The sequence below is a fragment of the Aplysia californica genome, unplaced genomic scaffold (assembly GCF_000002075.1).
Source record: "Aplysia californica isolate F4 #8 unplaced genomic scaffold, AplCal3.0 scaffold00214, whole genome shotgun sequence".
NCBI lineage: Eukaryota > Metazoa > Mollusca > Gastropoda > Aplysiida > Aplysiidae > Aplysia > Aplysia californica.
The window spans coordinates 453,641-475,436 of NW_004797484.1; the positions used below are offsets into that span (position 1 = coordinate 453,641).

Consider the following 21,796-nt stretch of genomic DNA (forward strand, 5'->3'; position numbering starts at 1 on the left):
TTCTCGGACTAGGGCAAAAAATCTCGGAGGGCCCGTGTGCAAGTTGCGCACGTTAAAGATCCCTTGGTGGTCTAAAATCGATAAGAGTAGGCTTCGGCTGCCACCCGGGCAAAATTCAAAATTTCCTACCAACTGAAAAAGTTTAATGTGTCCCGCGCGCTCATATGACCTTATGCAGTTCCAAGCACCGTAAAACACTTACAAAAAAACACAAAAAAACAAAACAAGCTTGTGATGATGCTAGTCTGCTGTGTTGGTAGTTTACACTTGTTGAAGAAATTAGTCTTCTCTTCCTCCTCCTCTACTTTTTATTCTTATTTTCTACTTTTCTTTCTTCTCTTCTTCTACTTTCTTCTTTCAATTTAGACTTTTATTCGTACAAGTTTGCTGTAGTGGGCTATCTTGGTTGTGATCAAAGCACTCACTTGTCAACATTTTTTAGATAAACTTTGTCTGGCCAAAAAGACAGTAAGTTTTCAAAGGATTGTTACAGTGTTTTCTCTGTGAGTTGCTCTTTCTGTACGCAGGGATGTCAATTGTACTTTTGAATTCCGGATGGCTCCTTGTAGTGAATCGTATTTTAACATCTTTTTCACTGTTTTTTTCTCTTTATGACATCTTTGTTGTTTTGTTTGTTTCCCCAACCTCCAGTCTCAGGGTCCCCACATCTACCAGACTTGCCCATCGGCCAACTACTACGACTGTAAAGCCATGGCCATCGGAGCCAGGTCACAGTCGGCCAGAACATACCTGGAGAAGCACCTCGACGTCTTTCTGGATTGTACGTCTTCGTTATGGCATTCATTCTCTACCCCCCCCCCCCACCTATTTCCCACTCTATCTCTCTCTCTCACACACACACACACACTATCGGGTCTGGGCACTGAAACTTTCCGACATCACGAAAGAGTTCCCCTACCGGGTCTGTATACTTCGTGACTTTGTTCCCGGTTACCGGGTCTGCATACACTTCGATTGTGTAAAATGGATGAAAACGAAAATGGAAATGAACAAGAAAAGGGCTAGACCTATACAATGTCAATAGTAGGCTACCACAGCATGTGACAGGAGTGAATATACCCACTTTGGCTGTGCGAACACGAGACCTGATGATAGCTTGGCACACCCACCTGTGTGCAGATTTTGGGACCCAGGGGTTAATAGCAAATAGGACGGCTTCAAGACAGGACTCTGGGATTTATTACAAACCCTGCAATAGCTAGATTCTAGAAACCTGCTAAGGCTAAAACCTGACCATCATCAGTGTTGTGATCTGGCAGAGGGGAGCTTGGCTTTCTCCTCGCAGCAGACCATTTGTGAAAGCCCCCACTTGTTGCTAGTCTAGATGTAGGTTCTATTCTTAAAGTAAGCCATGTAAGCTTAAAACGTATCCCTTTCATTTAAAATATCTGAGGGATGTCCCAGACCAGAAATGCACAATCACTAAAATACGGTACCAAAATACAAACGTATACAAATTGGAAAACTAAGGCACTTTCGCTAAAACAGTTATGAAAAATGGCCAGTTTTGCTATTTATCCCAAAGCTCTGGGGGGAGAATATGTTTTAAATGTTAAAACAATGAACCATCTTAAAACAAAACTACAATATTCACAAAAATAACAAACAAATAGGTTGATATCGCTTGGATTGTAACATGCTTCTGAACATTTTCTTGTCTCACCATTCTGAAGTTTTCATGGAAAAGGAAGTGGAAACGGATTTCAAGCGAGACATGCGCATAGCCAACTTTCGATATTGATAACCCAAGTTAACAGCTAGGCCTAGTTTTACTTGTTTTCGTAATAAGTATCCTTTTGAAAATTTTCTGCTAGGCCTATAGCCTGTTTTAAATGTTTGTAATAGGACTATAAAGAACGAATTTAAGGGAAAAGGAATCAGAATCTTTATAAGGTGATAGAATACGTAGTGGCATTTCTTAGAACCGGATGTAGATTTAATAAGCTCTTCAAAATCTAGAGAGAAAAAGTTAGGAAAAGGATTATTTTCATGCATTTGCAAGTCACTACGATATCTTTCTAAAATTTAACGCACCCTTCCGTTGATTCCGACAACGGAGTGTAGTCAGTTGTGCCGCTCGTTGATAACTTAGTGGTATTGGAATCCAACAAAATGGTAGGTGACATGTTTTGGTTCTATTTTGTACTATTTCATGATGGTTTCTCCGGTAGTAATGGCATGGCATAGCAGACTACAAGAAGAAAGCCAAGGCGGGCAGGGCTAACTGAAAGGCCACCTCCCGGGTGAGAATAGAGCAGGCGAGTCTTTTGGCTATTCTCACCCGGTGCGCGTTCACCGTTATAGCCTAGATCTAGGCCAACAAATTTTGCGTTCACCCTAAACCACAGAATTCTACACTGTGATAACAGAAAAATTGTAGAATTCTGTGCAGTGAACAAACGTTCCATTACAACTGTAGCCTACTAAAAGTAAAAGCGTACAATTTTGTCTGTGGGCAGTGGAGAGAGAGAAAGAGAAAGAGAGAGGAGTAGCGCGAGAACTTCCGGTCAAAACAAAATGGCGATCCGCGTAGTTCGGCTCGATTCGAAAAGTTAAATAGCCGTAGCATCTTCTTTGTAGATAACCAAATTAATTTCGAAGTGTATACAGACCCGGTAACCGGGAACAAAGTCTCGAAGTATACTGACCCGGTAGGGGAATTCTTTTATGAAGTCGGAAAGTTTCAGCGCCCATACCAGAGCCAGAGAGGGTTTGTATAACTGTAAACTCTCTGGCCCAAACCCGGTAGTGTGTGTGTGTGTATGAGAGAGAGAGAGAGCAGGGGGAAGTGCTAGCAAAATGTATACACATGCCCTAGTTGACAGGAGGGAACGAGAGAAAGATAGAGTGATAAATAGGTGGGGAGAAAGAAAGACAGAGACAAACAAAGAAAAAGAGAATGCGAGCGATACACAGAGACAGAGGTGAGAGAGAGACAGAGGAGAGAGAGAGAGAGACAGAGGTGAAAGAGAGAGACGGAAAATGCTTTGTGGCTACTTCATACTCAACCCGTCCCTGATTTGAAACAACGACAAAGTTATCAAATTTGTTTGTTCCATCGGCTCTAACCTTTACGCCATGACGCTAGATTTAGTGACCTAGATGAGGGAGGGGAGTAGGGGTGCGACTAAGGCCGCTTGAGTTTGAGCTGGCTAAGGCAGGTTAGATTCTAGATCTAGATGAATGTTGGGCAATTGTTTACTTTTTCGCGTTTAATTCTGGGGGAGGACTTCCGTAACAAGCGACCACTCTACATTTTTATACTTAATGAAATGGCCTTCAAAATCAGTACAGAAGGCCTAAAGTCAGTGTGTATCAATGCCAATCGCCCGCTGCGCCTTGGGCCTGAAATTGGCCTCCGCGCGAGGGGTAAATTTTGGGACGCTCGGAATCAGAAGTGACTCTCTTCTAAGTATAGTTACGGGAAAACTGGTAGACGAAAATAAATGAAACTCGGCAACCAATCAGAGGAAAGGTTAAACTAACAACATGCGAGCGTACAATCCCAAACGATTTCTAGAACCGGAGAAATTGCAGTGTTTGTGCGAATTTCCTCTGCGGTTCGAAAACTAAGTGGAGCTGCGGAGTGATCGCCGACCACAGAGGCGCCCCACATGTCTTCTTTATTGCTGTAAAATTTCAGATCTCTGCGTTTAGTACATTTTACGTACCAACTTAAAATTACCACCCATCCATTGATAAAACACTAGAGCTGGAAACTAGATCACGCATTCCAAATGCAAGAGGCGCGTGATGGCTAGGGGGCATGTGATTGGCTGCTTATAACTAAATAGGTCACCGATGACTTCATCGCGGGTTTTCCCAATACCGCTTTACTGAGTTTACAGTGAGTTTTAGAAGGGGTGATCGTGTCGCAGTAAAAACAATGTCACTCAATTCAACAAATTTCACATAAATATCAGTCTTTAATATCCAATGTAATAAAATAAAGACATCGAAAAAGTGATCGCATCTATAGATTCTGCACAAAAAATCACATGAAGATGCAAAGTTTCATTCATGTACTCCTATTCATTACTGACTTTTGAACAGTTTTTCAGGTCCTCAAAATACATCAAGACATGTCCCACATTTTGGCGATATTTTCCTAATATGATTATGAAAGTCCCCCAAAATTTTGCAAACGAAAATCCCGATAACTTTTTATTTACCAATGGATTTTTAAAATTTAAAAACCATAGTTCTTAGAATTTACTCTATTTTCATTTAAAAGCCTATTTTTAAGTAATTTGGATGAAAATTAAATTTTTCATTGGCATTGCTACAGCAGTATGTTACTAGATTCTACCTCTACAAATGATGAAATTGCCGTGGTTTACATATCATATATACTCAAGCGCAAAGTTTTGAATCAGTCGGGGATGCATGCAGAGTTTCGTCTAGGTGCGGCCGGCGGCCATTGTTGACTTAATCCTTCATCTACTTCCGCTGTTCATGACGATGTAACAAACGCTGGTCAGAGCAGGCGCACCAACTCTTCTTGTGTGTCATCACTTCTCAATCCTTGTACTTATATTTTCTCTTGTTCAAACAAGCACACGCACACTAACACAATTCACTCACATTAGTCACATGTCTTATATGACCCAATGCAGTACCACACTTTCTTTCTTTGATCATACCCCACCCCCCACCTTCAAATGACTAGAAATTCAAACAAGTTTAGCACCTGATGCACGATGCACATTACAAGGTTTATAAAGTGCAATGACACATCTTACATTTTGACACCAAGCAATCTGTGCATATAAAAGGTGTATTATGATGTGCAGGGGGAGTTTGAGGGGCCATAACCCAACTCTCTCGATGGTGGTGGATATATGTTTGTTTTTCATCATGTGCGCAGGGTGATTTGAATTTGAATTCAAGACAATGTGAAGACAAAATTTTATTATTGGGCTTTTCAAGATGAGAGAGTTTGACATATCTGTGTAGGCTTTCGAGGAAACTGACACACAGGACATTGCTAAGAGAGATGTTAACTCTTTATCTCCGGCAGGGGTAAACCGACTAAGCGGGGGCCTTTTTTTGGTACTAAATCTAAAAATGACGAAAAGGTCACTAAATGGGTCATTAAATCAAAACTAGCGAACGTGTTATGATACTACTTCATCTAATGAATGAACTTCTGGTAAAAAAAACTGTTTTCGGCAATTGCCGAAAGTAATTTGATGTCTAAGTCGTCGAAAAGGAATGTGCCTGAGCTCACCGGCACAGCAGTTCCGACCGCAAGCCGTTGGTTCATCCAAAATCTGTTAACTTACTAAAAGTTTAATTACTACTGTGTTTGATTTTTCTTTTTATGCTTAGGTTACATATAAGGCTGGACATTCATATAGACAATTTGTAGTGCTGAACAAATTGGGGATAAGATTGAGTGCAAATAAATATGGGATAGCTTTTGTGCTGCTAAGAGTAAAATTTTGTTGTATTTTTTTTATTGCAGTTCAGGAACCAGTATGACAACGATGTGACAGTATGGAGCCCTCAGGTATTTAGTTGGTTGTGTTTTAGGCTTGAAATTCTTAAGGAACATGGCAAATATGCAATTTTTTTCCAGTCTGACTTCAAGATTTTTTTGTGTACAAAATGGGAACTTTATTTCTTATTTTAATAGTGGGTGATGTGGCTTTATCACAAAGACAAAAGTTTGTGTGTATATATATTATTATTGTCTATTAATATAATCATTATTATAATTGTTAGTGAAGATCTATCTGTTATTTTCCTTTGTTTTATAAGTTTATCATATGTAATTTTGCAGTTATGATGGGATGTGTTTGCAATGATTGTCTTTAGGACAGCTAGCTAAGAATAATTCATAAATATTTGTCTTTTGACTCAGTGACCAGTGTTGTTCTTATAAGTAGCTTTTTGATCATATTCTTTTGTAATGACATGGGGGCTCTTGTGGCCTAGAGGTTAAGGTGTTCGCCTCTCATTCAAAGGTCCCGGGTTCGAATCCAGGTAGCGACCAAAAAATTTACTTCTCTACAATTGTCTCCTTTCACCTCCTTTCCTGCTCTCTAACAATGTTCTGTCGTCTGCTTTCGTCTCCTCTTTCTGCCCCCACCTCCTCACATCCTTTGCCCCCTTCTCTGGGCTCCTGACTCTTTCTGCACCCTTTCTACTGCTACTCCATGGCTCCTTCTTGCTGCTGTCTTTCAGCCACACCCCTTTCTGGTAGGAAAGATCTACACCTAGCCTTCTCGGAGAAGGGCGAAAAATCTCGGAGGGCCCGTGTGCAAGTTGCACACGTTAAAGATCCCTTGGTGGTCTAAAATCGAGAAGAGTAGGCTTCGGCCGCCACCTGGGCAAAATTCAAAATTTCCTACCAACTGAAAATGAATAAATGTTAGGTGAGTCCCGAGCGCTCATATATGACCTTATGCAGTTCCAAGCACCGTAAAACACTTACCAAAAATTTTTTAAACAAATAATATGACATATGTACATGTATCTCTTGTTCTTCTTCCAGGGTCGAATACATCAGCTGGAGTATGCCATGGAGGCCGTAAAGCAAGGCTCAGCCTGTGTGGGACTCAAGTCCAAGACTCATGCTATTCTCGTTGCCCTGAAGGTAACCACTAGTCGCCGTTGTACTTAGTTTTATCGTACCTTTGACACAAACACCGCTTGATTACCCAAAGATCAGCAGATGTGAAACACATTCGTGTTTTATGTAACCCTTCCAACCCAGGCCAAAATGTTCAGCAAAAATAAAAAAGCCTGCAGGAGCTGGATTGATTTCAATAATTTAGAATTTTGTTACAACTGTTTTACTCGATCTAGTCATGATGAAGCTGACCCAGTCTCTTTGGGTATTTGGTGAAACTTATTTGAGTTTTCTCACTTCAACATGATTTAAAACACTAGTTGCACCTACATTGAAACAGTCGTACGGGGTTTCTTTTTTTTCCTTCCAAAACAGAAGACGGTTCGCTTAAATTGCTTTTTGTTGAGAAGAAAAAGGTCATGAAGTAAGAAAGAAGTGGTTGTAATGTCTGTCACTGACTAGACTGTATGAATAATTCTCTTATTGCAGAGGGCCCCCTCAGAACTGTCTGCTCACCAGAAGAAGATTTTGCCAATCGATGACCACGTTGCTGTTTCCATCGCTGGGCTCACTGCAGATGCGCGGTTGCTATGGTAAAGATTTGTCAATGTCACACCTTGTCCACAGTGTTGGGCTCACTGCAGTTTGAACATGTCCATCTCTGCTCTCTCCCCCCCCCCCCCTCTTCAGGATAAATTTTTCAATGCAAACACAGAGGACTTTGCTAAGTGGTTAAAAGATAACATTAATGTAAAGATCAAGATAGTCTTTTGTCTGTCATTCAATATCATATGAGGTGGTCCTGTGTTTAGTGAGAGTGGTTTGATTTGGTGGGGGGGGGGGGGGGGAAGAAAGGGCCCTTAGGCAAGTCATGTTTACAGGTGTTTGACAGAGGGTTCCTCTCACATATTTAATTCTGTTTTGTCGTATGGGGGGTGCGAGTTTGTCTCGTGTGGCATCATGGTAGATTTCTGAGTAGGTACCTGGTCATGGTTGGAATCCCCTCTAAGGAATTTACGTACTTTGGTGCTTTTATGAAATTTTTATGTCTCCTCTTCCACTTGGCTTGTTACTATGCCTTTTAAATAACCTGTCTGGGTTGAGAGGAGTGCTTTCTACTTTGACATTATGGTTTGTCTCAGATAGAAATTGTGAAAAATTAAGACTCTGATTCTGAAAAGGGCTTATATGGATTTGGTATAACATTTATGCTGTAGTCTAATTTATATAATTTAATTCAACTAAAATATGGAGCATGTATTCTAGTGACACCACTTGTCGGTTTTTGTTTTTTATACTAACTGTCCCCCCTGCTGTTTTTGTCTCATTTCTGAATAACTCGTAACGGGTATGTGCACTTTATTTAATTTTCAAAAATAAAATGCTTGCCTGTTTGAAGAGTTGTAGGCACACACTAACTATGTATGCGTGCCTGAGCCTGTAGTAATTGTATTGCTTTGTCTTTTTGCAGTAACTTCATGAGGAACGAATGCCTGAACTCCAGATGGGGCTGGAACAAGCCTTTGCCCGTGTCACGTCTGGTCTCCATGATCGGGAGCAGTATCCTTGAACCACAGGCAACGAGAGTGCCGTGTTTATTTCGTGGTCACTCAGTGCATTATTGCTGTCATGTCAAAGCAATCTTTTTCCCTTCCTCCCATTTTTTAAATTTAAGCTTATTCAACTTTCAAAAAGGTGTTCTGGTTAGTTTATACGAGTGGATGGTGGTTGCTGATGTACACAGCTGCTTCTACTGCATCCCTTTTCTTTTGTCTCTATCTCTCTGCCCCTCCTAAGAACCACAAACACACGATTGATCCCATCATTTTGCTGTGCCTTACGCAAACTTTATTGTTGTGACAGTTTTAGGACCTGGGAAATTCTGTATGTTAGGAACCTAACTAATAAAAAAATATTTACCTTAACTCTGTTGTCAGAATCACAAATCCCTACACAGAGATATGGCCGTCGGCCTTTTGGAGTGGGATTGTTAGTAGCCGGCTATGATGTAAGTACGCCCGGGATGTGATGAAGGGGGCTCTCGTGGCCTAGAGGTCAAGGTGTTGGCCTCTCATTCAAAGGTCCCGGGTTTGAATCCGGGTAGTGACCGAAACCTTTTCTTCTCTAAATTTGTCTCCTTTCACCTCCTTTCCTGCTCTCTAGCAATGTTCTGTCGTCTGCTTTCGTCTCCTCTTTCTGCCCCCACTCCCTCATCTCCTTTGCCCCCCTCCTCTGGGCTCCTGATTCTTTCTACAGCCTTTCTACTGCTACTCCTTGGCTTCTTCTTACTGCTGTCTTTCAGCCACACCCCTGATCTTCTGGTAGGAAAGATCTACACCTAGCCTTCTCGGACTAGGGCAAAAAATCTCGGAGGGCCCGTGTGCAATTTGCGCACGTTAAAGATCCCTTGGTGGTCTAAAATCGATAAGAGTAGGCTTCGGCTGCCACCCGGGCAAAATTCAAAATTTCCTACCAACTGAAAAAGTTTAATGTGTCCCGCGCGCTCATATGACCTTATGCAGTTGCGAGCGCCGTAAAACACTTACAAAAAAACACAAAAAAACAAAACAAGCTTGTGATGATGCTAGTCTGCTGTGTTGGTAGTTTACACTTGTTGAAGAAATTAGTCTTCTCTTCCTCCTCCTCTACTTTTTATTCTTATTTTCTACTTTTCTTTCTTCTCTTCTTCTACTTTCTTCTTTCAATTTAGACTTTTATTCGTACAAGTTTGCTGTAGTGGGCTATCTTGGTTGTGATCAAAGCACTCACTTGTCAACATTTTTTAGATAAACTTTGTCTGGCCAAAAAGACAGTAAGTTTTCAAAGGATTGTTACAGTGTTTTCTCTGTGAGTTGCTCTTTCTGTACGCAGGGATGTCAATTGTACTTTTGAATTCCGGATGGCTCCTTGTAGTGAATCGTATTTTAATATCTTTTTCACTGTTTTTTTCTCTTTATGACATCTTTGTTGTTTTGTTTGTTTCCCCAACCTCCAGTCTCAGGGTCCCCACATCTACCAGACTTGCCCATCGGCCAACTACTACGACTGTAAAGCCATGGCCATCGGAGCCAGGTCACAGTCGGCCAGAACATACCTGGAGAAGCACCTCGACGTCTTTCTGGATTGTACGTCTTCGTTATGGCATTCATTCTCTACCCCCCCCCCCCCCCGGGGCAGTGCCACTGACTGAAGTGTCTTTAGGCCATTCCCAAAGGGGGGGGACATTAACCATGTTCTTATGCACAGTAGAATTGTAATTGTGAATGGGCTGATTCATCAATGTCATGCTCATAACTATGCCTGAACTGCAACTGGGAACTGCTGCTTTTTCTTTCCGAATCCTACTCATCATTTTCCTCTACTTCTTTTGTACGTTTGTCACACTCTTGTGACCCGCTATTTCCGGGGTTCCTTGAAAATCGAAGCAGACTTTGTGCTGTTGAAGCTAGAGAGGTGAGCGGAGTAAGTCTGATTCCCTGTAAAGACTTCTCTGTTGACATCCACCCCTTGGCACTCATATGACCTTTTGCAGGTATGAGCGCCGTAAAACCTATACTAAAAAAATAATAATTTATTCTCTGATAGTGGCATCACCACTGGTTATTTCAGTGTCAGCTTTGTAATATTGCTGAGTCTCAGAAGAAGTTTAGATATAGAATTTGATGTGTGAACATAATTTTGTCTATTAGTGTGGCATAACACTGTTTTGTACTGGTAAATTCCAGGGGACTAATGATGGCCATGTAGATGTAAATTGTTAGATGTAATTCCAATACCATGATCTTTCCCTGAGATTTGTTCAGGGAAAAAACTCTGAAAGGCTAATTGTCTCATTTAGTGTCTGATTGTGAGGTTGACAGCTTATAAATCTTCACATATGGCTCTGTGGTGGACACACTTGTCTGTCAGTCAGAATAAAAAGTCACAGGAAAGTGCGTTATCACTTTCTCTACCTATTTCCTAACCTGTATATTTTGTGTACTTGTCATTTTCTCTTGTGTTCAAAGTTGATCCTTAAAAAGGTTTTGAAAATACTTGGCACAATACGATGGGCAAAGGTCTAGATCTTCTGTTTGGTTGAGACTATGTCAGTAGATGTGTATTGCTCTTTAGAGTATGTGTCTATATAACTCCTAAGGTCTTGTAATCAAATTCCTGCATGTGGTTGAATGATGCATCTGATGTGATATGTACATTTTGTCAGCTTTACTTCTCTTTTCATATTGAATTTTAATGAGAGTAATATATATAAATTCAAATTTTTTATATATACCTGCATGTGTAGAAAAAATTTCCCTTTAGGATAGTAAAGTGTTATCTTATCTTATCATGACTAAAGTTGTGTTGTTTCTCTGTGTGTGTGTCAGGTTCTCTGGATGAGCTGGTGAAGCACGGTCTGCGAGCCTTGAGGGACACGTTGCCGACGGAGGTGGACCTCACACAGAAGGTGAGTCCCTAGACCCTCACTTTCACAGCAGATGACCTTTCCCTCATAATCTTTTGTGGATTACTGAACTCTAGATCTTGTCTCAAACTGAATTTTTATTTTTTTTTCAATGGTAGTATGTCCCGTCATGTCACAAAAAAAAAAAATTATGTTACTAGCAGAATCATTAACGCACTCTTCAAAATGTAGGCGTATAGGAAGAAACTGTAGCTTTTTCTAGTGGGAGTAAAAAAATCAGGTTAATTGGTAGATTTGTTTTTTCGCCTCGTGTAAGAATTATAGGTTTCAATTTTTTTATTTTAAAAAAAAGGTTTGGTTTTTTCTTGCTCTCAAAAAAATTATCTTCACTAGATGAAAGTGGGTGTTGGTAAAGTAACAACTACTCATAATGGAGAAAGGTTTCTAAAATTAGATGGAATGAAGGAGAAAAGGGGACAGGGATGTCGTGGTAAAGCCCAAAATATCACCTATCCGTATGGATAAAGAGAGAAATGGTCAATATGAATGGATGGATCTTTTTATGTGGATTGTTTTTTTCATTTGACAGAACTGCTCCATTGGAATTGCTGCAAAAGACACCAAGTTTGCCATCTTAGACGATGATGCTGTGGCCCCATATGTATCCTTTCTGTGCTCGTCAACATGTCTGTGTGTGTGTCTGTTGATTCATTACGTCACATTTATTACTTTGTGACTTTCAGGCTTTGTGTTGGGTTCAGGCTATAACAGGATTGTTGGAGAGTTGGAGTTTGCTATTCAATAACAATAATAGGAAATTGTATCAGGTTATGTTGTTTCCAGTGGTAATGAAGTTAAGTCCTTAGAAAAGACGTATAATATATGTCAGAACTATAATGCTGGTATCCTTAGAAGTAGTTAAACTGGGGATGGTGAGAAGAGGAGGGAAGATTTGAATGTGTGTGATACTGTGCATTAGGAAAGGGTTTTCTAGTCAATGAAGAAGAAGTAAGTGGAAAGGCGGGTTTAGTTGTGTTTTTCTGATATGTGTCAGGACGTGATGGAATCGGGCGCTGTTCAATTTTTGGGCACATTGAGTTCTTGGTATTATCTGAAAATGTTTTCATTCGTCTTTTTTATGAAGAAAAAAGCATTCTTCTATTTTCAATTGAAGGAGGAGGGGGTCGCATGGTTTCAGAGGTAAAATTAATGAGAAAATGGCTGCCAACTTTTGGTAACTTCAATTTCAATACCGGTAGCTTGAGTGTCTTTGAATACTGAAAATTTACATACTTTGTGCCTTTAACCAAAGTTTTTCAGTAAAATTCACATGGAAATGTGTTTTTATATATGGACATAAATGGTGTTGAACCAGAAATAAAAAATTTGCTTAAAATAAGAAAAATGGCAGAAAACTGCGTGTTTCTTAGAATTCATTACTTTGACGAGTGCCTGATTTCACCACGATGCCTCACACATTGTGAAAGTGTTTTCCTTCACCGTGTGTCAGCTGGCTTTGATTGAAGGAGAAGAAAGGAGCTCCCGCGCACCTCAAGAAGAGTCTGCCGTGAGTTGTCCTTTTTTTTTTTTTTCTGTGAAAAATGAGTTCAAATCACAATAAATATACTCTCGTAAGTTTTTTACTGAGGTCCAATGTGGCATGGGGTGAATCTTTTCAAAGTGCAAATTGGATTTTTCTTTTTCATGTTAAACAGGCTAAAAATAAAATTTTAACTTTTTAGCACGTGGATTGAAAACATCAATCACAACTTTTTGCCTGCACCTGGATTGATAACAACATCAACATTTGTTTGCACCTGCATTGATAACAACAAGAAGAAAACGTTTTGGCACAATACTTCAGCCTTTCTCTGGGCGACTTTTGCCTTGTGGCAGTTGTCCGTGAGCTTGTCAGACTGATGTCTGTGGTGTAATGGCGTCAGACTGGTGTCTGTGGTAGTGTAGTGACTAGGCTCTTTGCTGTTGCAAGCAGAAGACACGAGTTTGATTCTGGGAGGGGAAAGTGATTTTATCGAGTGTCTCCATCTGCCGATATAATACGTAACTGTATCCCACGCTGCCCAGGCTTTGAAGCAGCCTGCCTTGTAAAGGACCTAAATTGTGTGGAAGGGGTGTAAAAATGTACACTTGTTACAGTTGTAGTAAGTGAGTTTGTGTGTCTCTTCCACTTTGTGTGTGGTGGTTACATGTTTGATCAGAGTCTGTTGTTTTCTCGGTAGCTGTCTCTTCCACCCGCTGGGTTTGATGACATTTTCGTGAGTAGATGCAAACTGGCGTTGTGCGTTCTGATAAAATTTTGTTGTTGTTGACAGTTTGTCTTGCCAGTGGGCTTTTGAATTGCTGTTCCTCGGTTTTCACCTTGTACTGTTCCTCCGTCCTGTGAAAAGTTGACAGATTTTTATTGAGATTGTCTCTGCGGAGGCCATTATTTCCAGTTGTTGCTTGACTTTCTTTCTTTTAGTTCTTTTCAAATTGATGTGTAGTTTTCTTATAATAGCTCACGGCACGTTCGCTCCTCATGAGAGACTCTCTGGATCTACTTGTTGTGGGATTCCTTCCACCAAATAACTCGTTATTATTTTGATGTGCTTCACTGTATTCAAACAAGGAAATGGAAGTGTCTACGTACTCCCCGATTGGGGTCCACGTAGTCATGGTGTCTAGGTGGACCCCAAAAATGTTGGATTGTGATTGGCTCGCTGAGCGAGCGGTAGTTTACATTGGTTACAATGCAAGGCTGCTAGGCCTACTTACTGATCATCTCGGGTAGTATGTCTATCTTGTGTTATTATAATTAATTTATTTTAGCCAAGAGAGAGAGTGAGAGAGTATTTAATGAATAAACGTAATAAACGTATCTAGATCTAGATCTAGATTTTGTTGTGCACCCAGCCAAGAGTATGCAGTTCGGGCTAGATTTAGATTCTAGATCTAGTAGTGGCCTGGTGGGCGAATGACCGAAGAGCGACTCTTGACTACTTGCCTGTGAATTGGCGGAACACACTAGGCCTATCATGCAACTTGATTCATACATGGGGACTGGACGAGAAGGCCAGATAGTGTGGCCTTCTCGGGACTGGATCTAGTCGATTCCAGGGGGGCGGCCATTTTTGCAAATTGCTAATGAAAGGCTCATGCTCTTTTACAACCAATCACAATCCAACATTTTTGGGGTCCACCAAGACACCATGACTACGTAGACCCCAATCGGGGAGTACGTAGACACTTCCCAAGGAAATAGATAACTCAGATTTTGTTCCCGGTGAAACATGGTCAGCGTTGTGCTGACTGGTCACGTGCTACACTAATTGGACTTGTGGTAAACTGAGTTTGTGGGTGGTTGGTGGTTGTTCTGGTTTGGTTTGCTCCTTCTTTCCCATCAAGCGTCCTCCTCCTTTTTATTTTGTGTATGCTACTCTCTTGTAGAGGGTGCGGTGGCGGAGCGCTTTGTGCGCTTGTCTCCGAAGTGGTACGTTGGGGTTTGAGCCTCGGTTCGGTCACAGATTTTTCCGCCCCCTCCTGCCTGCCCAGCAGTAATGGGTACCTGACTTTGAGTAGGGGAAGTAAAACTTTTACTTAAAGGCAGCATGGAAAGGAACTGGCCACCCTACCACAATATTATGCCGAAGGCCCAGGAAGTTGTCTCACTAACGAGGCAATCCCCAATGTCCAGTTCGGATGCGGGACCAACTTTACTTGATTTTTCTTTTCTCTCAAGTAACACATCTAATCTTCAGCATTTTTATGACCTTATTGTGCTGCAAGTGTCGGGAAAACCTCTTACTTTTCAAACGAATTGTGTTGCTAGTGCTATAGAACTGTAACTAAAACAAAAACTGAGTTTCAACATGGATGTCTCTCCTGCCACCCACAGGCCCCGATGGAGGCAGAGGAAGAGGGCGGGGCTCAGCCCGAGCCTGTCCCAGCGGACCCGCAGTCTGTGGACGACACCATGGACCAATGAGAGGAGAGCCGTCCGTCACATCATGTCCCTGCCTGAACAACACTTTATACTGTTAGTGGTTGCAGTCGCTGAGAAGAATTTTGTGGTTTTTGTTGCTGTTCAGCAGATAGGCTTCTTTACCTGGGGTTTATATTACTATGATGTCTGGATCGATGACTACATATTACTATAATGCTACAAAGACTCTTTTGCAGTAAGTAATATTTTACATTCGTGTCGATTTAATTTCAGCTATAGCACTTTTGGTCAGTGATATGAAGGGTAATGTAAGGATATCGTCTCAAAAATTGTTTTTTTTAAACAGAAATCTGGGTCATTCTATGGGTCTTGTACTCCCCCTCCCCTCCATTTTTGTTGTTGTGTCCCTCGGTTTATTTTAAACTTGTTTAAAATTGAAGTTTTTTACTTTCTGTGAACGTCACTGGCAACATTATATTTTTTGTTTGTGAGGAATGAATAAGCATGATGATCACTTCCTGTATCTGGATGCTTGGTCTAGAGGTGGTGAGGAGACTCCGGCATCTGACCATTGTTACAAATCATCTGTCATGTCATATGGAATAAACTTTTGTCACTTAATTCCACTTGTGTGTTTGTGGGTCCGTTATTTCGCTAGTGTGTTTGTGGGTATGTTATACTGTACGTTAATTTACTTGTGTGTTTGTGGGTGCGTTATACTGTACGTTAATTTACTTGTTTGTTTGGGGGTGTGTTTTTCTACTTGTGTGTTTGTGGGTGTGTTATACTGTACGTTAATTTACTTGTGTGTTTGTGGGTGTGTTTTTCTCTTGTGTGTTTGTGGGTGCGTTATTTTACTTGTGTGTTTGTGGGTGCGTTATTTTACTTGTGTGTTTGTGGGTGCGTTATTCCACTTGTGTGTTTGTGGGTGTGTTTTTCTACTTGTGTGTTTGTGGGTGTGTTATTCCACTTGTGTGTTTGTGGGTGTGTTATTCCACTTGTGTGTTTGTGGGTGTGTTATTCCACTTGTGTCTGTGAGTATGTGTCCTTCTGGGAATTTGTGGATAACATTCAAATAGTGTAATTGCCTGTATATATACACGAAGTCGAAGCGTAAGGTGCGAAATACAAAGGAAGGAATATGCTCAGCAGGCTCTGTAGCTTTCCAAATCGGGATTGTTACTAGATCTATTCCTTCGTGAAATATTCTGTATTCTCATTTGGTGTTGGAAGCATTCTGCTGTAAACTGACAAAACGACTTTTTTTCTCTACAGCAGTTCCGAGAAAAATAGTTTTTTTTGTCAGCGTAACCATTTAGAAATCGAGTCTTACTTTTATCCACCGCTTATACCCTTAAAAATAGTGATTCCGAAATTTGAATTCTAATTTATTCCAAAAAAACTAGTCACAGTTTCACTTTGATTTTTTCATACACAAGCAGTAGTAGGGTAACTGATCTGTGATCAGGCTTTCGATTAAGCAAATAAAAAATGTTGGGGGTTGTTGGCGGGTGCTCTTGTGTGGTTTGCTCCTTCTTTCCTATCAAACATCTATTGTCTTTATCTCCCCTCCTTCTTTTTTGTGTTTGTTGCTCTCTTGTAACACCTCTAATCTTCGGCACTTATATGACCTTATTGTGTTGCAAGTGCCGTAAAACTCTTACTAAAAAAATTTTTTTTAAAAATTGGTGGCGTCAAAATGAAAAAAAAAAGGCGTTTTGTCAGCTTACGGCAGTATTGTCATGTTTCCTCTGGACTTATCTAAAGGTGAGGGGTTTGAGTCTTTGCTCAGCAGAGTCCACGACGCCCTGGGAAAGGATTTTTAGTTGTTCACAGGTGTGTGTCCACAGGTGTGTGTTTGATTCCCACTCAGGGAAGCCTACAATATGTCCTGGTATATAGTAAATATATATATCATATAGATCTACATGTACCTAGATTCTCTTTCCCCACTTTCTCGCACTGACATCAGATCTAGTCCAGAAAAAGTTTCTTTTAATTATTTATGAAAAAGAAGAGTGTCAAACCCTATTCAAACAAATTCTCACAAGTCGTAAGCACCCATGGCCCATAGTGAACACGCTTTGCAGAGAAGATTTTAGGGGGGGGGGGGGGAACGGCGGCCATGATATCTCAAAGTCTAGGATATTATAGATTCAAATATGTGTAATAAAGTCCAAAGAACGGCCAAAGTTCCTTTCTGGAGTGATCTCCGTTTTGTAATCATGACTTCCAGGTGGGTGGTTGACAGGTGCTCTGGTGTGGTTTGCTCTTTCTTTCCTATCAAACATCTATTGTCCTCATCTCTCCTTTTTTGTGTTTGTTACTCTCTTGTAACACCTCTAATCTTCGGCACTTATATGACCTTATTGTGTTACAAGTGGCGTAAAACTCTTACTAAAACTAAAAACTGACTTCCAGTGATGGACTATTAAATCGCAGCTTTCTTTTTAAAAATATTTTTAAAATCGTAAGCCTAAACCAAGGTTTGTCGCTGCATGTTTAGTTGGAAAAAACTGTCCCTGTCATTTTATGCAAGAAAAATTCTGAAATTATGCAAACTGAGCCCAAAAATGTGAAATTATGCGATTCTGTTAATTTTAACAAAGAATGATAAAGGAAAATAATCAGAAATTATGCCAAAAGTGATCAAATTTATCTAAAATAGGCGGGGTGCATAAAGCCACAGAGACAGAAATAGCAAATGTTTGTGTTTTTCAGCATAAAAAAGATAAGATTTCACGCTACAAGCATGCAACACCCACCAATATGTTCAGAAAAGAATTGTTTTAATAAGAGTTTTGCGGCTCTTCAAACACAATTAGGTCAGATAAGTGTCAAACATTAAACGTGTTGCAAGAGAGTAACAAATACAAAAAAATGAGAGATACAGAGATAAAGATGATACTTGATAGCGATAGATGTTTGATAGGAAAGAAGGAGTAAACCACACCAAAGCACGCACCAACCAACCACCACAAAAGAATGATTTTATGTGATATGTGGATGTAGTTGCAGTAGAGTGCACAGGCTGGGAGATTTACGCTAATCGTCAAAATAATGTAATAATTACAATTATTGTAATCAAAGAAATCAACATTTTTCTGGCTGTTCGGCAATTTAAAAAAAAATTTCTTTTTTTTTTTTGCTCAGTGGGCTACTTTCTATGTCCATTTCTGGACATATTTGTTTGGATTTTTCTGAAAAACGTTCATCAAAAGCCAAAACAAAAAAGTATTTTGATGCCCCCGTCGGATTATGCGATGCGGCCGCGTTTTTTCGCGTAATTCTGCAACATTTGCATAATTTTGGATTCCCCGCGTTTTAAATTTTTTTTTCACAAAACAAAGTCACCATGTGACTAATCACCGTAATAAGTCTCATTTAAGTGACAAGTTGGTTTTTTCCCTTGTAAGAGGATCTTGGTTAATGGTTATGGGTTAGGGATTTTGTTCCTTGAGCATGTTCAATTTTTCAATCAATCAAAAGTTGTTCTCATATCTGCTGATGTTTCATGTTTGCCAGGTGTCCCTGGTTTTAGTGATGTGCCAGCATCAGAGGTCCAGATGTCTTTTTTTTCTTTTTTCTACATTTTTCTTTCCTGTATTTCTCTGAAAGTTACAGAGATTATAATTTTTGGTTGTTGTTTTTTTCTGACTGATGTGGATTGTTTTCTTTCCAAATACACAAAAAATTACTGATACTGACATGTTCTGTTTCCACTTTTTCTGTACATAAAACATGAAAATTCTTGTTGAAAAAGTGCAAAATATGTCGCGAATGGCGTTACGGTAACTTGCAAAATATAATTTTTGCATAATTTTGCATTTTTCTTGCATTTTTGCTATCTAAATTTGAATAATTCTGCGGGGACAGATTTTGCAATTTCCAAGGACACTCAAGTTTTGGAAGTCGCCAAACTTTGGCAGCCATTTTCTCGCTAATATTAGATCTACCTCCGACACCAGGCTACCCCCACCTCCTTCAATCGAAAATATTTTGACTTTTGTTTAAGATAAGTTTTTTTTTTTTTGCCAAATGCAAGACAAACGAACAAAAACTCCATATGCCCCAAAATTGACGAGCACCTGATTCCACCGCGTCCTGACACATATAACAGCATCTAGTCAGCAGACACGCCGACTTCTGGGAGATGAACAAGAAACAAGTGTGTGGTGAAGCATTTATCAAAGTTTATTCCATGTATCAATGTAATACAACTGTTCTTTATGTCATGTATAGACAAGAGACGTTTTTCTATCACACTCACCATACTCATGGACAAAAGCACACATACACACACGCGCGCACACACACAAAAAGCCTTGCATTCTGACAGTTCAGGGCCATACAAGAAGACACACACAAGCACACACACACACACTCACACAAAGCCTTGCATTCTGACAGTTCAGGGCCATACAAGAAGACACACACACAAGCACACACACACACACACGCACAAACACAATCACACAAAGCCTTGCCTTCTGACAGTTCAGGGCCACACAAGCACACACACACACAAACACACCACAAACACCACACCCTGACTCTAAATGTTGCTGATATTGAAGAAATACAAATGACAAAAAAGTCACTTCACTAGACATTCGGCACTCTCAAAGGTACCTGGTAGATCATACACAAGCAAACACAGACGCAGCATATCCTCCTCGCATTAATTATTGTAGAAGAGTTATTTATTTTACAGCCGTGCACTCGAGCACATCACAGCCACAGCACATGAAGACTATAGGCGGAAAACTGGTCATGTCACATTTTCCCGTTAAATGTAGAAATATTAATAAATTTTAAAAGTTTTTCAGCGCTACTTTCGACAGATTTCATCTGTTTGTGTCACTTTGATGTACAGTGGGGATCTGAAGAATAGGACAGCAGTTCATTGCATCCAGATTTTTTTCTCCCCCTCCTGCCCACCCAGCAGTAATGGGTACCTCACTTCCGAGTTGGGGAAGTAAAGGCGGTGTGGAAAGGAACTGGCCACCCTACCACAATACACCGACGAAGGCCCAGGAAGTTGTCTCACTAACAAGGCAATCCCCAAAGTCTGGATCGGACGCGGGAACAACTTTTTATAAATTGCATTTGCACATCACAGTTTTACCTCCATAGTCTTCACCTGTTTCCCCTCTTAGTATTATTTATATAGGCCTACACATTGGCTCACAATATCTGACACATGAAGCAAATGTGAAAGAATCAGAAACATTTTTGTTTTTCACATTTAGCGGACAGGTGGTGTACCATTTCTATACCGTCACAAATTCGGAAAATGTATTTTTTTTTTCATTTCTGCAACTGCCTTAATTATGCATTTGTTAATGTGACGAATTCTGAATAGCGTTTGTTTTCTGAGGCCTGGTGTTAGTACTGTTAGGTTCTAATGCACAGCCCACAGGGAAGCCAACAGTGAGACAAAAGCAGGGAGCTCTGTGTTTTTCAAAGGTGGTCATGCCCATCCAGGCAACACACACAAGTGCCAAAATGTTTTAAAAAGTATCATCTTTAGCTGATAAGAAATTAAATTCAGACAGCACTTCATTACTACGCTGTGCCAAATGCAATCGTTATAATAATTAATATAACTGTTTGCCATGAGCAGACAGTACTCACTACCATCTACCTCACACACTTAGCTGTTCAGAACGTCCGTCTCAACTCTCAAAGAAACTTCAGACATAAATGACCTACATGTAATGTAGGGTACTAGTCTAGTGAAATACAGAGCCAAACCACCGTGCATACACTACATACTGGCTCAAACCCAGCCCCATCACACGACAGACAGGAGAAATGTTTCATGGTTGTTGTAATGCTTTAAGTTCTTGCCAACCACGCTACACATGCATTCTGTACACGTATTTTACAAAATACCAAAAAATGTCGTAGAAAAGGAGACATACAAACAACGAACCCAGCAGGAAGCTACTTACAGCTCGGGCAATAAACTGCAGAGGAAGTGACTGGAAGAGTCATCAGAAGACAACCGACACACATCCCACGACAACGGACACACATCCCACGACAACTGACACGCGTGACTGAAGGAAGTGTCACCAATCTGACATGCCACTGCCACAGTGCCAAGTCAAATACAGTGGAGCGTCCTTACTTAGACTTTCAGTAAGTTACAGTGAACTTCATCATCATCATCATTGCCTTTCTCACCCTGCTGCACCAGGATATAGGCCACAGACAAACACTTTCCACCTTTCTCTACCCTGGGATAGCCTCTTGATGTTATTCCATGTCTTCCCACTTATCTATGTATACATCAATTTCTTAGAGTGAACTTGACTAGGACCAAATTACAGATTCACTTCAACTTAGGATCAATGTAACATTTACGAGCATAAACCTTGGGGAATATGGTCAAAGAAAAAAACAACCCGCCAATATGCTGATAATTTCACAGACAGGTTATAGTAGCTAACAACACCATAGGCAGGCTACACAATTGTTACCTCACACGTGTTTTGTTTTTTTGGCCGTGTTATGACAAAGCCGTCTGGTTTTAACAATGCCAAAGTCCACACCTACTTCAGTTATCCTTCCTCCCCCTTACCTCTGGTGTTCTCTAATACACAAAAAATGGATGAAAGTCATTGGGACTTCAATCATTATGTACAAATAAGATAAAAAACCCAACAAATCCCAAGGACCAAAGCAACTGTTTAATCATAATCAGTCTGCAAAAATGTTCTGCTTATTCAAACTCATTGTAAGCATGGATTCCACTGTATTTGACTTGACAAAGGTAGCAGTTCTATCTAATCTAAGCACTCAGCTGTACTCTCAAGACATCTCATTCTAGTCTGCAGAAGGA

At 40.4% G+C, this 21,796-nt stretch overlaps 2 protein-coding genes across 2 annotated transcripts in view; one reads left to right on the forward strand and one right to left on the reverse strand.

Annotated features, from left to right (window-relative positions):
* Nucleotides 1–1,765, reverse strand: part of LOC101855793 (60S ribosomal protein L44) — a 6,157-nt gene extending 4,392 nt beyond the window's left edge. Inside the window, exon 1 of the mRNA XM_005099454.3 lies at nt 1,685–1,765. Coding sequence (XP_005099511.2) covers nt 1,685–1,687 — 3 coding nt within the window. The 5' untranslated portion in view covers nt 1,688–1,765. The remainder of the gene's footprint in view (nt 1–1,684) is intronic.
* A 214-nt stretch (nt 1,766–1,979) lies between these two features.
* Nucleotides 1,980–15,572, forward strand: LOC101856183 (proteasome subunit alpha type-1). Its single transcript, XM_005099457.3, has 11 exons — nt 1,980–2,136; nt 5,489–5,533; nt 6,521–6,622; nt 7,088–7,191; nt 8,070–8,158; nt 8,536–8,606; nt 9,594–9,723; nt 10,966–11,045; nt 11,593–11,664; nt 12,514–12,570; nt 14,899–15,572. The coding sequence occupies exons 1-11, from the start codon at nt 2,134–2,136 to the stop codon at nt 14,986–14,988; spliced, it is 843 nt and encodes a 280-aa protein (XP_005099514.1). The 5' UTR covers nt 1,980–2,133; the 3' UTR covers nt 14,989–15,572.
* The last annotated feature ends 6,224 nt before the right edge of the window (nt 15,573–21,796 follow it).

What these genes read in the sequence shown, in the direction of transcription:
- LOC101856183 (XM_005099457.3), top strand. An exon ending in ATGATGCTGTGGCCCCATAT is followed by an intron (nt 11,665 to 12,513) that starts GTATCCTTTCTG and finishes ACCGTGTGTCAG; the next exon opens with CTGGCTTTGATTGAAGGAGA. An exon ending in CACCTCAAGAAGAGTCTGCC is followed by an intron (nt 12,571 to 14,898) that starts GTGAGTTGTCCT and finishes TGCCACCCACAG; the next exon opens with GCCCCGATGGAGGCAGAGGA.